At 46.7% G+C, this 17,838-nt stretch overlaps 1 protein-coding gene across 3 annotated transcripts in view; it reads right to left on the reverse strand.

Moving 5' to 3' along the window:
- LOC126531147 (uncharacterized) overlaps positions 1–17,838 on the reverse strand; it is a 112,008-nt gene that overhangs the window by 35,659 nt on the left and 58,511 nt on the right. For all 3 annotated transcript variants that reach the window (XM_055070989.2, XM_055070988.2, XM_050178562.3), the window contains exon 2: positions 4,920–5,304. In XM_055070989.2, the coding sequence (XP_054926964.1) occupies positions 4,920–5,298 (379 nt within the window). In that variant the 5' untranslated portion in view covers positions 5,299–5,304. The remainder of the gene's footprint in view (positions 1–4,919; positions 5,305–17,838) is intronic.

Raw genomic sequence — 17,838 nt, forward strand, 5'->3', positions numbered from 1 at the left:
CTATTCCTAGTTTCTTCTTTACTGCTTTTAGGCTTCCTCCGTTCCTGAGAGCATGTTCAATTCTATCCATGTTATACTTCCTTATGTCAGCTGTCTTACGCTTGTTGATTAACTTCGAAAGTTCTGCCAGTTCTATTCTAGCTGTAGGGTTAGAGGCTTTCATACATTGGCGTTTCTTGATCAGATCTTTCGTCTCCTGCGATAGCTTACTGGTATCCTGTCTAACGGAGTTACCACCGACTTCTGTTGCACACTCCTTAATGATGCCCACAAGAAGCTCGTTCATTGCTTCAACACTAAGGTCCTCTTCCTGAGTCAAAGCCGAATACCTGTTCTGTAGCTTGATCTGGAATTCCTCTATTTTCCCTCTTACCGCTAACTCATTGATCGACTTCTTATGTACCAGTTGCTTCCGTTCCCTCCTCAGGTCTAGGCTAATTCGAGTTCTTACCATCCTATGGTCACTGCAGCGCACCTTGCTTAGCACGTCCACATCTTGTATGATGCCAGGGTTAGCGCAGAGTATGAGGTCTATCTCATTTCTAGTCTCGCCGTTCGGGCTCCTCCACGTCCATTTTCGGCTATCTCGCTTGCAGAAGAAGGTATTCATTATCCGCATATTATTCTGTTCCGCAAACTCTACTAATAACTCTCCCCTGCTATTCCTAGTGCTTATGCCATATTCCCCCACTGCCTTGTCTCTAGCCTGCTTCTTGCCTACCTTGGCATTGAAGTCGCCCATCAGTATAGTGTATTTTGTTTTGACTTTACCCATCGCCGATTCCACGTCTTCATAGAAGCTTTCGACTTCCTGGTCATCATGACTGGATGTAGGGGCGTAGACCTGTATAACCTTCATTTTGTACCTCTTATTAAGTTTCACAACAAGACTTGCCACCCTGCCGTTAATGCTATAGAATTCCTGTATGTTACCAGCTATGTTCTTATTAATCAGGAATCCGACTCCTAGTTCTCGTCTCTCCGCTAAGCCCCGGTAGCACAGGACGTGCCCGCTTTTTAGCACTGTATATGCTTCTTTTGGCCTCCTAACTTCACTGAGCCCTATTATATCCCATTTACTGCCCTCTAATTCCTCCAATAGCACTGCTAGACTCGCCTTACTAGATAACGTTCTAGCGTTAAACGTTGCCAGGTTCATATTCCAATGGCGCCGCTGTCTGTGTAGGTGCTACTTGAAGACCGTCCCCATCGCTCGTCGGCCCAGAAAGCTATGAATTCACTCTTATCTTTCTTGAGGGCGACTGGCCTATGTGAACGCGTTTGACTCGCTCAGGCCCTCCACGTGCGTGCGCGAACTCACGGCGGCCTTCCTCCCCCTCCCCTCCCTCTCTTTATCTTATCTTTCTATTCCCTCTTTCCTGTCCCTCAGAGTAGGGTAGCCGACCAGTCGCATTTGTGGCTAGCATCCCTGTCTTCTCTCTTTATTTACTCCTCCTCCTCCTCCTCATTGACATATTCTACTTATTCCCAATCTTTCAAGTAACTAACTAACTAAGGAAAGAACTAGTAACTAACTAACTAAATGAATCTTTATGGCTTCCCGTAGAACTTCATGTATAGTTAAACAAACACATTTTGATGCATTTCGCTCTTGCAGCTCCATTTCTCTTGCTTCTATTTACCCCATGTCTCTCTACAAACCACAATTTTCTCTGGGTGTGACGAAATTTTAACACCAATTGCTTTCGCGCTTAAGTAAAGCGCGATATCATCTTTTTGCACTCTTGAACATCGGCATTCACTTAGCTCCTCAGTGGGCAGCTAATATGTCTGCGTGCCCGCACAACGTGACCCAGACTGCATTTTGAGCGGTGTGGCTTGTAATCTGCTCTAAATAATACAGTAGCGAATATTCCCTCGTTTCATTGTTTGTTTTTGTAGTTATAATGAGTTAGTATGCGTACGTGTCGGCGCGTTTTTGGCAGTTTAAGCATTTGTTTTGTTTAATCCTCCACGATTAGTGTCCGTGTCCTTAGCGGCCTCATCTTCCGTGTCGAGTTTACACTTTCTTCGTCTTTGCTGTTTTACTGCGTATATTTTCAAACTTTTCTAGTTTTCTGTTTTCACGTGATGTCTGCACACCTTTGTTTTATTTATATATTGTTTTGCACCTACAATTAGGTAGCGCTCTTTAGCGCACGAGGACCGTCATGGGTCATTTATAGTTTTGCCTGGATAGCAGCGTCAGCGTACAATAGTTTGTATATAGTGCATAGCGCCCCCTACAGTTCAAGCATACAACTAGAGCTGTGCTGTATGCCGCAGGAGATCTTTTTAAATTTCCATAAATTAAAAGAAGGGAGGAGGGGGGCAGAGAGAAGCTCCCGGTACAGTTCAAGGCTGGTCGTACAAGATCACGTGCTTGTTCGACGAGAAAGCTTTCAGTCGTCCCTTTGCTGCTTCTGGAATGTAAGATGGAAGTACAAAAGGTATCCATCACCGACTAAAAACAAACAAGAAAAGGTTGATGATAAAAATTCAACAGTTCCCTTCACTTTCTACTATGGAATGCCCAGTGTCTGCGAACGTTAAAAATGAATGATGACGTTTGCTTTTTAGTGTGCACGTATGCTCTTTTGAACAAAGTAAAAGGCAACGCACATCCTGTTCGTCTGGTGTACTCGGCTTGCGTGGGAGTATTTGATGAATAATAACAATTACCAACGTTACAGTCCGCTCCCTTTACAGCTGATTTAACAGCGCGGCAAGGGAGGTTGAACTGGCGGCCGCGTTCGACATGAAAGGCGAGAAAGCTATTTCAGCAAAATTTATTGCAGCTGAGGTTACGTTGTGCATGCTAATCTTAATATCGCCCAAGGCTAAATGTATAATCGTGGCATGTATAGCAGAACCGTGGAAGAAACTTAAGTTCCAACTCGATATGTGCCGTCCGGCACAGCGTCGTTGAATTACGCTTCGGGTAGGAAGATTATTATTGACGCGTTTGTATACTATATTTCAAGTCGCTATCTATCGGTGTCTTGGGTGAAAAGTACAAAAGTTACTGTCAGCGGAAAATAAGAAACGAACGGAGAGATTTAAACGCGAGCATCTTCAGCAGCAGCGAAAGCGGTATTCTCACCCACGAATGTGAAATAAAGGTGTCGGATGTAGCCGCATCATTCGGAGACTCCGGCTTTAATTCTGAGGCGATACGTTTATAGACGCTCACAGAGACAGGACATAGGCGAAAGATGCAAGACCGTCTTGTCCAGGTTCCTTAACGTTATTTGTCAGATCAGTTAACCGACTGACCGATTGAATGATTGAGTGAATGCTGGTAGTATTGGGGGGGGGGGGGGGGGGGAGGGTTAATGTTGCCCCAGGCGGGGTTAGGCTGGCATGCATAGCTGGCAACGGTTCTGCCTGAGCCTTCTACGAGTTGAGAGCAACGGTGTGTCACCAGGTGTCGATAATCCCTGTGTCTCTCAGGAATGCGATCAGCAGTCGTTGTAATTCTCTTCCTGATTGCCGCGGGACCCTTCAGGGAAAACGACGTCTTCAAAGGTCCTGCGCGTTAGAGCACTCTTTTGCATGCTGTCGGCCATCGCTTTTCTTTCTGTGTCGAACTGCGGGCATAGCCAAATGAAGTCTTCCATGTAGCCGATATCACCACAGAAGGTACAGAGCGGCGAAGCGCAATGTCCAGTCTTGAATAACCAAGCCGTGACGTACGCGGAGTCGGTTCGGATGCGGTACAACAGCGTCGCCTCCTCGCGAACAACTCAATGGATCACACAAGCTTGATGTGGAGTATTGTGGATCTCTGTAAAATGATCCTGGATTGCGTCCTTAGAGTTCTGAAAAATGTTTGGGGCTCTCACTGTTGGGACTCATGTCAGTGGTAGGCGTGTAAGAGCGTCAGCTTTTTCGTTTCCTTTAATTCAAACGTGGGTTGGAATCTATTAGAATTTTACCTTAAATCCCATGCTCATTTGGTCTTTAATCAGTGCCAGAGATTGGCTTGTAAACTTCTTTCGAGATAGGCCACCATGTAATCGTTGTGACGTTGACTTCGATTGCGTCAGCACCACGACATCTCGTACAGAATATGCCCTTTGTTTTCGCAAAGCCGTGGTATATAACTGCGGCACTTTCTACTGTTGTAGACGAAAACTGCGCAATCCAGGCGGCCAGACCAAGTCACATCAAGGGATGATATGCAGTATGCCGCTGCGCAGCTATCTGCTTGTGCTGCGAGTGCTCTATGCATATGCCTAAGCAGTCATCTCATTCCCTAGCGTATGCAGCGCTCATTCCCATTCCACTAGCTCTACTGCTGCCGCCGCCGCCGTCTTGCCGAATAGCTCACACGCCGGACAGCACTCATGTAAAGAATTGGCTTGCATGTAGCCGCAATCTGTACTACCCCTGCATATGTGTTGGCTGACGGCTTTATTCTGTTCGGAATTACGCAGTGAAACAACGAAGTGGTACCTTATATTCGCAGTGCAACAACTGCAAGCCATCGAACGCATAGTTCCTTAATTAAAGCGAAGCTTTGTGTGCCCTTCTTTTTCCGAAGTCGGGCGTGTCTACTCGATGGGTTTCTTCTCTATTAAAGTGGGCCGACCCTAGACAGCGTCACAGCTAAAGTAGTCCAATCCCGGAGGCAGAGTAATCCGTGGTTTCAAGGGTCGCATGGTGGGGTTCTCCGCGCCATGCCTTGCAGGCACGTAAACGATATATGCTGCGAAACGCTGCGCAAAAGATGATCATTTGTATATAGCATTTAATATAACCACTTCACAAAAGATTCACATCGCATAGATTCCAAAATGCGCGTTGGATCTGCCTAATTTCTTCGTCTTCACAATAAAACGGTGCACAGCGTCAGCGTCGTCCAGATTATCGACGGCAGCCGATTTCGCCGTATTTAATATACGAAAAGCTCTCACCTCCGACTGGGTAGTTGGCCTGCCGTCCCTGGACCTCCCTCGCGATCTCCTCCTCCAGACCGTGCTCGAAGACCAGACGGCGCAGCGCCTGCATCTCCTGCGGGCTGGGTACCCTCCTGGCCTGCGTGGTTGCAGGAAGAGCACGATGCTCGGTCCTTCGGCGGACGCTGCTGCGGCCCGGGAAGGAGACGGCCCGCGCCAGCCGCGTCCGGTGTCGGCCCGTCGCCTCGGCCAGTAGTCGCGGCACGGACATGTTGCCGGTTACTGGAGAGGACAGCGAGGCGATGCTGCTGTTCGACGCGAGGAGGCACATGACGAGACAAGACGTGGACAGCAGGCACAGCAGCAGGAGGACCAGGAACGGCGGGGCAAAGCTCATGGCACGCTGCACGAGAGAGAAGGAAGTTCGCGTTAACGCGGGCACAGGGTGCTTGCGAGTATAGTACACTGTCCCGGACACTTAGCGCAGCTGCAGACCAAACCGCGTTTCGTGCAGCTGCGGGCATTTCGCACGACAGGACCTTTCACCAAACAGAAAAGCTGCTGGTTGCAGTTGCGGAACTAAAGACAAACATTAGGTGGATGTAAAGGGATACATCGGGGATCAGAGATTTACAACACAGAACGGCCATGCGGACGGACGCACAGAGAGACACTCCCTCTGTATCAGAGTGTTGACAGATAGCACCACACCCTAAAGTAAAATTTAAGTAAATCTTATTTCCTGAAAGTTCGGGCAGGCCTCCTCTATCATCCTTCTCCACATATCTTCCAGCCTCTACTTTTCCTTAATAATCTCATCGTGGCTACTTTTAAGCGCTAATGCTTTATGATTCACCCTGTTTTCTTCATCTATACGTGGGTATTGTAGGGCGTCACACATTATTTATGATCAGTCGCTTCACTGGCTTGCGTGCAGCCGCAGCAAATACTACCATCGACACTGTCAATTTACTTGCCTGCAGCATTTAGTTTTTAAGCACCACGTCCCAGCTTCAACAGGAAAAAAAAAAAGAAAAAGAAAGAAGGGAAAAGTCACAAGCAAAACAGAGCAACGTACGCTCTTAACAAGAAAAATTGCTCACTTTGGAGCTCATTTTTTCCCCAAGCAACAATCGCCATCTACCTTGCATGCACCTTTCCTTGTTTCTTTATCGCTGCGCGCCCAGTGCTTTAAGGTCGCGAACGACATAGCGTACCAGCGTGACACAGCATTCCTGCCACCGGGAAGTATCGCATGAGTAGTGCTAAATAAAGTAAGTGCACGTAGGAGGGATGTCAATTTTTGTCTCAGAAGATGTAAAACTCTTTTAGAGGGTAGGGCACAATGACACCGCCATCGTGAACGTGCAGTGCAAGCTACAGTGACTTATAATGTTCAGTTCGTAATAGTAAATTGTAATAAAATATTAAAGATACGTTGAACACGTGGCGTGTCTGTACGAAAAGAAGCATTTTGGCCAAATTTATTGGATTTTTCTACAGAACGATTGACTTGACACTGCTCTGTTGGCGGAGCTACTTGTGAATTTATGGCTGACTTTCGATATTTCCCGCAGAGCGCAGTGTTTCATATAAATTCCGTCGTTCTTCGCTGGTGATTTCAAATGCGGGAGAATCCTCGACAATACTAATTTTCTCTTCGACTAAATATTCTATTGACATTTAGAAAAAGGACTGTTTAGGCATTTCTAGAATGTAACAGTTTAGTTTGATCTAGAGCGACAGAGAGACAGAGAAACAGATAGAAACACTCTTTAACGGATGCTTGAGATGTTATTCAAATCATAACCCTAGTATGCTACTCCAGTAGACAACGACCACACATGGAGTGGGACATTCATACGTAGGACACACGCACACAACATACACAAGCACACACAGGAACAAGTAGCTAACTTGTCTGGTCGAGATCAGTGTCTCGAGGAAAGGCTTTTATGCCCTCACCCTGTACCGCGAAACGATTTCATTCGTAGACCGATATACGTTTCACATTGCGTCGACCATCATCACACGGCAGGGACTTTTTTTTTTTTTTTTTTTTTTGTAAAAGGAAAGCTTATTCAATGTATTTTCGTCCTCGTACATCACGACAATGGAACCACCTTCCTGCTGACATTGTTTCAATAAATGATAACCGTGCCTTTAACCAAGCATTAGCTAACGTTGTACAAATAGCCACTAGTACAAATTTACGCTGCCCACTGCATATTGCTTATTACTTTGTTCATTTCTTTGTCCTTTACGTTGAGCTTTTGTTTCTCATTATTAGTAATTAGCTAACATTGTGTTAACAGTCAAGTTTGTTGTACACACTTTAAGCTACTGCATATTTCATTGCTTCTTGTTGATTGTATAACCACTTCCCTCTGCAATGTATTTGGCCCTGGGGGTACACTAAATAAATAAATAAATAAATAAATAAATAAATAAATAAAAGACCGCCTTCGTTGCACCCAAAACAGTGCCTGCTCCGTTTCACAGTCCCAGTGCATGGCGTAACTCTAAGGGGCTGCCAATTAAATGTAAGTAAAGGAGACCGTGAAGCTGCATAGTGCGTACAGACTCATAAACATGAGTTAGCCCATTCCGCAACTTGCACTCATTGCATTGTGGCAAACGCATCAATCGCAGTCCGTACAAGTTAATAGAAGAAGTTCGTGTAAGAAATTCGTACAAAAAGTACACAAGGGGGTGTAAACACGCATATTCTTGTCTTCTGAGACCCTTCGATGTGCAAATCACATTTCTGGTCAGTCTATATGTAGGACACTACGAATACATTCGTAATACATTGAGTATCTTTTTGAACTAGAAACATTTGTTCGGCCGTTCTCAGCCAGCCCAAGCGGTTCAGGATTGGCAGACGGACACGAAGTCGCCGCTTGAACGTCTATGAACAACCAAGAAATGTTTAGAGGAAATAAAGAATACGCCCAGCAACTGGTTACCAAAACAGAAGAAAGAAAATGTCGGTCGGGATTGCCGCAGCTTCGTGGAGCGACTGATCAACATTTTTGATGTACATTTCGCTCTGTTCCAATTTGCATAAGAATGGTGCATGCGTTACACGAAACTAAGCTGACGGTAAAAAGAGGTCAAAGAAGCACAGGAAGAGCACGAAGATCTCGGCAGAAGTTCGTGGAGAGAACTGAGCTTACGTTGAGCATTGCCTTTCGCTTACGTGATGTCAAGCATGAGCTCGAATAAACCCTTCGCGGGCGTAGTCTCGAATGCACGACTAGAGTAACAGTAGATTTTCAGGTTTTTTTTAATTGTTACGTTTTATTATTATTGCGATAGCAGTTATATCGATAATCCAATCGGATTTTCGCCGTTGGCGGCGGTGGCATCATCGGCGTCGTCGGTGTTGCCGTGAGGCCTCTCATATATTTAGGTATATGTATTTTATGTTCTATGCCATGCAATTCGACATGCTATATAACGGATTATTCTTCTTTTACCCATATTATTGTATTTTTTTCTCAACTCTTGTTTTACACTTGCGTTATTTACTTTGGCTTAGATTCGTTGGATGTACTTGAAGGCAGCGTTTGTTTATTTTCGTAATCGCACAGTATCCTGTTTTTCTGTACTCTCTGCATTAATTCAAGCGCGAGCAATTCCGAAAATACTTCAATGCGTTGTTCCGGGAATCCGGTTCTATATTCATCTGCGTTTGTGACAGTTCGCTATACAAAACGTACACTTTCGACTACACCATGCTTAGAAACCGGTTATAAAGCGTTTACACGTCGCACTACCATATAATAACGTGTGACGGACGTTCTGATCAGGTATTTCGTGTTCGTGTTTCAATTTGTTCTGATAGTACCTGCGGAATATAAATTCCTTAGCTGAACTCAGCATCTGCCTTCAGCGGCAGTCGCTGATTACATTGGAACACATCGCAACTGCATTTATTTCATTTAACGTGACTAAAGGTCCTGCATCCACGAGCCACCACCGCTTGATAACACGTCCATGGAGGTGCCTTTTGAACGCGCTTTAAAAGCGCGCAACCACAGGGCTACTACCCTTGTTTCGGTCAATACCGCTCGCAGCGCACATCAGGATGCAGAGGCGACGACAACAACGCCTGAACGACCACCTTTTCTGGCCGTCCAGCCGGAAGCGTCAGCGGAACAAACGACCAAACACAAAGAAGTCTCTCTGAAAGATGTTCATCGCAAGGCGTGGGAGTCCGGCGAGGGGTGACGTTGGCGCTCCTCGATTTTTTTTTTTCTTCTCATAAACTGCCGGTGCGTGGCCGTCTTGTCGGTGGGCACAACGCTCCGGCGAACTCGGGATTTCCACTAACCCAGTTTGGCGACCCCATGTCGAGGAGGCCGCGTCAGGAACTGGTGCTTTGCTGAGCGGGCATCTCCTGACCACGGAAGCGTGGTCAGCGGCCGTCCCCGCCCGCCCGTGCCACGCATGCGTGCACCCCGAGCGCGACACCCAGCGCGTGCGCGCGCTTATCTAATGCTGCAACGTGGCTGCGCGCGTACACGTTGGCGCTGAGCCGCGCGAGCATTGCGGCCAGCGGCCACCCATTGCGAGGGGCTGCCACGCTGGCTGTTTCCGTCCGTGTTCGCAGTTTAACTGCGAAAAAAGAAATCTGAACTCGGCAAACAGCCTGCTTTAGTTAACTATGCCCTTCCATAAAGTTGCCTACAAAAGCGACTAGCGGTAAACCTGGCGCTCTTGTATACGGTAGCTAAAATTTAAATAAATTCAGTTCACACACACGCACACACACACACACACACACACGCGCGCGCGCGCGCGCGCGCGCGCTCGCACGCTCGCACGCTCGCACGCACGCACGCACACGCAGATTCCACTTGTTCCCGTCTGTCTAAGTGTTATTCAAAGCTGCGCTGCAAACATGAATGCGTGATTGAAGGCAGTAGTGACAGGTCTTTAGGCAACAGCCGATAAGATTTTATCTGCGCGTTACAAATCGCTTCGTCGGGCGACTTGACGGCACCGTTGATTATCAACTACGTGCCTTGCTGATTGCGCATCACCAGAGGCAACGAAAAGACGCGACGAAAGCGCAGAGTTGGGTGAGTCACACCTGGATCACGCGGTCTTCGAGGACTCTAAAGCCGGCGCCTTCTTCTAAGCCCGCACAAGGCAGCAGTGACAGCTATGTTGGTAACAGCTGATCTGCATTCCCCATAGACTATATATATATATACACACACTACAGAGATATTTACATTGTTTCTTCTTTCGTGGTGCGTGACGCACAGGTGATGCTTTGCCATGGGCCGAGTTCCGCCTTAATGTCAGTGTGTGCAAAACAACGCGTTTATCCAAGATAATATATTTTTATTCAGATACCCTAAATGCCCTTGATGGGCATTACATAAGGGGGAGGGATAACAACAAGATATTTCAAACACAATTGGAGGGCAAAGGCAATATAGAACACGGTAGTATAGGTTACCGAACACAACAAAAAATAAAGCAGAAAGAAAAAGAAAGAAATGCATACAAGATGTACAAAAATACACTCGGTATAAAGCATGTAAATGCACTTGCAGTGGGTCAAAAGCACAATATTCTGTTTTTGTGCTGGTCCAGCTGGTCCCACTTGTAGCCCTATTTGCAATAGGTGACACTGTAGGCGCTGTGCTCTTTAGCTCTGTTGTTGTGCACACGCCTTTTGCTTATACTTTCATTTGCATTCACGTAATGTGTAAATACTTATCCTCGAGCCCAGCTGTCGGCTTCGTTTAAGAAAGTCATCTGTTGGTGAGCGGAGAAACAATAATCGCGGCGGAGCGAGTTTGTTTAGAGAACGTGGCGGAAGTGCCAGAAGGACAGGCCTACAAATTACATCTGGCATTGCAATCTCCTGCCAACGTGTAGGCCTTTCTTTTCAACCTGTTTTTACGTGCTCTACTTCCTAAAGGAAATTCCACTACAAGATTAAGCTATATGCTCGGGGAAGTCGGGCTCTGGTCGCGCTAATGCGGCGTTCTTGCTAGAACGTCCGCTATTTTTTGTTCTTTGTTCACCCGGTTTAGCACTATAGTTCACGCCTACGAGAATGAAAAGCGGCTGTGACGTCACAGGCTCTTTGAGCCAGCTGTACCTTACGCGTGAGCGTAAAGAAGTGCAATAGGCGTGATTTCCCTATGAAAGCACACGTTTTAACGGGAAAGGCTTTTTATACCCGCTCCCTCTTATAAAATGTATGTTTTGTGCTGCCTTGAACACACTGAACCCCGTTTCCGAGCACTTCCAAGAGCAGTATGTTTGTTTCAGTGTAGTTATACTTATCTAGCGCCTGCGTATAATTGACTGTTCACTAAGAACAGTTTCCACCGACACTACCCTTAGCATATAGCCTCAATCTGTCTTCCGGTGAAATATGAACGGATCTAGTCTGGGGCACAGGTTGCCCGGCATTTGTCCCTCCCGAATATTACTGGGGCGCTGTGCGTAGGGGCGGTATACAAGTTACCTAAATGTCGCGGCACAGTTGTTTCTTCCCCACAGGCCGCGCATGGGTGTTTCATTAGTCCTAAGACAACCTAAAAGGTAAGGGGATGAAAACTCCAAAATTACAGGCAGGCCGCCCTAATGAGTGCATCGCTGGCAGCAAGTTTTAGACCTCTGATTGAGGATGAGTGATTGAAGGCAGTTAAAGCGGTGAGGCTGGTTAATTGTCTGCTGTATTCCTCATTCATGTTTGCAGCGCGGATCTGAAAAAAAGAAGAAACACACAGAAGGAAACGCCCACTCCGCTTGTTTCCTTCTAAGTATTCTTCAAATCCGCGTTGCAAACATGGATGTGTGATTGAAGGCAGCAGTAACAGCTCTTTAGGCAACATCCGATAAGGTTTTCTCTGCGCATTACAAATCGCTTCGTCGGACGGCTTAAAGGCACCGTTGATCATCTACTACGTGCCTTGCTGATCGCTCATCACCAGAGGTAACGACAAGACGCGACGCAAATGCAGAGGGGGGTGAATGATACACGGATCACGTGGTATTCAATTATTATAAAGCAGGCGCCTCCTTCTAAGCCCGCACAAGGCAGCAGTGACAGCGCTGCGGGCAACAGCTGATCTGGATACCAGAGTTTCCTACAACAATTACCAGAGGAAACTCTGGCACCGCAATCAAGGTCGATCCAAATAGGTCGCGAAGGTTCGGGAAAAAGCGGTTCAGAACAAATTGTCACCGACATCAGCAAGTGTCGTTATGGGAGGAGTGATTGAAGCCGACTAGCAAACATTGGGAAAGAAGAAATCGCTTTTTAATTAAAGCGAGACACAGTTAGATTCATTCAACGAAAATAAAATTTCTAGTCAATTTTGTATATGCGTGACAGTAAAGAAAACGCTACTCTATATTTTAATGATTATCAATAAATACCCCTTTTTCAGCGCCCATCGTAAGAGGGGACGTTGTCGTCGCTATCACTTGCAATGCAATGCAGCTCTTGAATGTTTAGACAGGCGCGCTCGCAAAGTTCACCCGTTACCATACGCCCCGTCACACGTTATCCTGTTTTCCTTGTCGACGTTTGTTTGAATTTGATGACGCGGGTAGCTTTATCGTTTCTTAACGAGTAGAGTAAACGTTAGTGAGTCACGACCGCCAGATAATTGTTTAGGTGTTTTCGTGTGACTGCTCTGGACGACGGGTTTGGCGTCCGACGATAGGACCAGCACGCCTAAAGCTTTTGTTGGCCTCCAAAGAAAGTACTTAGGGGCGTGATTTCGACACCTGTACGGCTGACCTTTTCTCGCACCGCTTCCACGCTGAAAGCTCGAAAGGCCCATAAAGTCGAATGGCGCGGCATTCGAATATACAGCTCTAATAGCAGGACACCAAAACAAGTTTCGCGCCTTTGAGAACAAAATGGCGTCACTTCTGTTTTTAACGAATATGGCGTCACATTGTTTTCTCTTCCGCCGGAAGTGTTCCCTCCTCACATAGATGGCGCTAAGCCCCATGAACCGCCATGTTTTGAACGTATGGGCTTCTACGGAAGCTTCGTTACCAGGTATATTTACCGTGCCGCAATCGCTCAGCCACTATGGGAATGATGGGTAGTGTACATGGATTTTGTCTGATCTTCGTGCTTCTATATTCAGACGTTCTTGTGGCTTTTTGTCATGCTTTATGTGCCTTCATCTTCTTAAATTTCAAAGCAGTCTATACTTTCCTAAGTGCAGAAGACTCTGAAAACACGCACATTCGCTACTAAATGCAGTGGTTCAGCCTGTCGAAGTTGCCAAATCGAAACGCGCTGGCTTGTCCGCGAGAAACTCATTACGGCGTTCTATGTCGCCTGCCGATGCATGCGTCCGTGGCGTAAGGGTTTCAATATCGGGCTTCTGGGCTGGAGGTCCTGTGTTCGAAAACTGTGGCCGAACAATTTTAGTAGTGTTTATTTAATTAAGTAGTACACATTACTTTGTCGAACACGACTGGTTTACAGAGTGACGAAGCCGTTTGAAGCCTGAAGGACGAAGTTTCGGCAAATCCATGTACCACCCATTATTCCCATGCTGGCTGAACCACCCCGCTTGCAGCTCCCGTAGACACTAGCACGAGCGTTTTGGCACTTCGCCCCTATCGAAATGCGGCCGTCGCAGCCGAGATTTGATCCAACCACCTCGTGCTTCTCAGCGCAACGCCATAGCCGCTAAGCGAAAGCGGCGGATAACAAAGAACTTACAAAGTTGCTCAATGATTTCAACTAGGAATTAAGACCTGAATGGAAGAATCTAAAAGAAAAAACGAAAGAGTCGATGTTAGCGCGCAGAGATTGAGGAAATGAAAAAAAAAAGGCATGGATCTAAATAGTAAAGGTAGAAACCGCGCACTTCAGGCAACCGTTGAATGAAGCGTTGCATGTGTGGCATAAAGTATTTAACCTTAAGGAGAATCAGCCAGATTGCAAAACAAACTTAGTAAAAACGGAGCAGTGCTCGCCCAACGGGAACTTTGAAATTAGAGGAGCAGTAAAACAGCGAAATTACAACCTTACAGATATGTTAAAGAAAATTGGCGATGCCTTCGGTGTACTGATAACACGTGTGGACGTCGACGTGTGCCACACAGTCTAAACGAAAACTGCGCACAAGTAAAATGTTATCCAGTTTAAGCGCCACGACAAGCGCAACAAATGGCTCCAGAAAGCACGGAAAGCGAAGCTAACAAACGCTTCTCTACAGGTTTACCCAACGATTCCTCCGTGTAGGTCAACGAACACTTTGTTCAGATATAAAGCAGTACTGGGAATGGCCTTAACGCACGCGCCCGAACACGAATGAAGATTTGTTTGGGCAAGAAATGGCGTTCTTCTTGCATGACGCATGGACAATTCACTTGTCGCTTAGATCACTTGCGAAAGTGATCTTAGGAAAAGGGAAAAGTGATCTTAGGAAACGGCTAATTTCCCCACTATCGTGTCCGCGTGCAGAAAAAAAAAATAAGAACTGTCATCATCAGCAATGGCTCGAGCGTCGTCGTTTTCTTCCACAGCTGGCTCGTTGGCGCCCCTCTGCGCTGACGCGCAAACGTGCTCGGGCCACTGCTCACGCGTTCGTCGTCGTCGTCGTCTTCTTCCACAGCTGGCTACGTTGCCGCTCGTCATTTCAGCGGAGAATTTCACTCCTCTTCCGTTGTCGTAATGGGCAGGCCGCGTTTACGGGAGTAGGAGTCATTGCTTAAGGGGGTATGAGTCATTCATTGTCTTACGTGACTGACAGATTTAATTTTGAAGTAATTTAATTTTCAAAAATCGCAAGCGGCAATGCCGGGCGCATGCTGCTAACCACGCCACCGAGCAAACTCGAGACCCCGAACCCAAACGACAATGGCGGACTGCGGGCACACCGTCACTGACGTCGTACCCTCCGTCGCAGCCTAACGTGTGTGTAACCTCATTAAGAAACACAAAGACGTAAGCAATAATTGAGAGAGACTTCAACGAACCGTCGGGGTTTACCCAGTGATAAACATCGGGGCCGCACGTTTCAGAATCATCTGTAAGGAGTGCTTGGGCTGATAGTTTTTCTCCCCCCCCTTTTTTTTTTACATTATCTCCCGCTCTCTCTTTCTTTCTCTCTCTTCCTCTTTCTCCCTCAGTCTCTATTTTATGCAATCATACGCGATCAGCGACACGTTTTTGTTTCTCTTTTTTTTCCCGGACATAATTGCACCAAACCGTAATTTCCGTCCTAATTTTTGTACCATCGCCATCACCACTGATATGTCGTCGGTTGGTCACTCATATGTGATCGCAGCAGTTCCAGGCAACGCTGTCTCCATTCCCCATTAGCGCACCGCTATCGCGCGCGCGGCCCCGTCGCATCTGCATTTCCCGCGCACACCGCGCGTGCGGTCCCCAAACTGGCACAACACGCCCGACACTGGCCGACCATGCATGACTGACGACTCCGGTCGGCGCCGTCGGAGCGCGTGCGGCGTCACTTTCACCGGAAGGAAGCTGCCACGCGCGTTGCTTTTCACACTGATACACAGCGCGCAGGGCACCGTGTGCCCGAGATACGCGTTACGCTTGAAAAGGGGTTTCCGGCGTCAACTCGACGGATCGGTGTTAAAAACCCTTCTCTAAACCTGCGGCTATATGGAGTCTTCCGAGTAGCACATGCCTGTCGTGCACGTAGCTAACGTTTACAGAATAAACATTGACAACAGCAACATTTAGGTATTCACGGAATGCCTGTCACCGCAGCTCTAAGTTTCGGAAAATAACTTGTGGCTCTCGAGCGAAATGTTTCTTTCTTTTTTTTTCGCTGCCGCGTACTATTTATCCCTGTTCTCTTCACGCTTGAAATTGCGAACTTGCAGGAGCTCAATGAAAGAACTACTTTGAATTTTTATTATACTTTTGAAAGCTATGAGGTTAAGAAAAGGTGAAACAAGTCAGTGGCATGATGTCAACGGACAATAACGCGACTCCAAGCACGTACTTGTATGACTGCTGTTTTTAAGGTATGTAACATTGTCATAGATTAGAGACGTGATCAGAGACATCTTGAATTAATGGCCACTGTACAACAGTCTAAATGTCGTCGGTGCCACGTGCACGACATCAGCATGCGCCGTGCGATCCTGCAACCTGCACCGTTTTTTTTTAAGGACTCTCATAAAATATATAATTCGTCTTAACTGCAGATATGAAGTGCCCATTTGGAGCACATGAAGCCTGACTGACTTCGTTACCCCAAAGCTAGTCAGTACAAGCACGCATGGATCTTTTCCTAACCAGTTATGTTCCCTTACCAGTGTGGCAATAACTGAAGATCAGCATTTGTAACATGTTTGCAAGCTGCAACGTATCCGACGCTTGTTGCATTGCCATAAATAAACGGGATCACGACGGTATAAGCACGCAAGAGAAAAGGAGATGTTACAGGGAAGAGAGCTGTGTTACGACGTGAGTTGCATGCAGTGCTACCGAAATATGGCCGTCTCTAGTTAAACGATACATGTATGGCAAAAACATTTAAACCGATCTCGTAAAATAAAATATGATCAAACTTTTTTATCCTTTCTTTTTTCATTTTTGTGAGTTTCAAGTGCGAGGTACAAAACCCTTGACGTCGTCCTCCCCGTGAAAAGAAAGGTCAGAACTCGCGAATAACCTGCACTAAGAGCGTTGCGAAACGGTAGACAGTGGAGCACAGGACGCCACAATATGAGCGCATACAGCAGCTGAAGCTGATCCTACAGAACTAAACTGCGGCGAAAGGTGATGCAAGGTTTCGCCCTATAAACTCAAACATTCAGGGCCCCCCTGCAAACTGCCATGTGGCTTCTGCGTGCGTTGTCACGCAGAGTTTGGCCACCAACGTTTCAGAGGTTGTTGCAAGCATCTCGGCGAGAAACGTTGAACAATAAGCGTGCGGGTCGGGCTTACAGCGTTACAAAATGGCCTACCATAAACAAATGTTATTACCTTTCGCGATAAATGTCCCAGCATAAAACGGCGCGTCGTTCATATTTCCCTGCATATTTACGTACAGGCACGTATTTTTGCAGCGAGATGCGAGAAACCGAGTTACCTACTCCGCGTAGAGATGCAACTACAAACCACACGTGGCTGGTAATGCGTGCCAATGTGGCTTCAGAGTTCACAGTCATTTCAAGCAGCGATTTAAAGTTTTTCTTTCTTCGCATATCATTGTGCTTTTAGAATGTGAAACATAAAGAGCAACGTCGAGTTCTTTTTCGCAAAGTGTGAGATTCTGCAGCTTCGTTGTTGAACATTTAAAAGTGCAAAAAGAAATAAGAAACAAACTATAAAGAGAGCGTCGCTCGACGGCGGCCAACAACCTGCAAACGTTCTTCTGTTTTTAAGCTCTGTCATTAAGCTCATTCCACAGCTTCCCGTAATGGGCTCGGAACACGGTTCGAATAGATGACGTTATGCAAAGTACTTCTATATGCAAAGTGCAGTGAGTGGGGGACCTGTATAACTGAGGCAATTAAGGGGCAATGCTGCCGATGAATCGTGAGTCGGTTATGGCAGCACGTTGACTTCGACAATGGCAGACACATATCCTATCACCAAGTGGCGGCACGGGATTTTAGCGTGGCACATTCGTGTAGTAGTCGGAGATCTGTAGAGCAACTGATCACGTGGTATGGTCGCGAGAATTTGCGCAAGAGACCTGTTACAGGGCCCTTGGCCCGATATCTCACACCAACGAGGGGAGCCATGAAAGCGCTCCTACAATTCTTCGGAAACACACGCTCACATTCAATGCTATGAACGGGCTGTCAGGACATGAATGTCCGTAGATTCACATGATGATGATGATGATGATGACCTTGAATTTGGCGCATACCCACCCACGGGGGTTGGCCAAGAGTCGGGGAGATTTTGCTTATGTGTTCAGGTAATGAACCTAAA

This window comes from Dermacentor andersoni, chromosome 5 (assembly GCF_023375885.2).
Source record: "Dermacentor andersoni chromosome 5, qqDerAnde1_hic_scaffold, whole genome shotgun sequence".
NCBI classification, from domain to species: Eukaryota; Metazoa; Arthropoda; class Arachnida; order Ixodida; family Ixodidae; genus Dermacentor; species Dermacentor andersoni.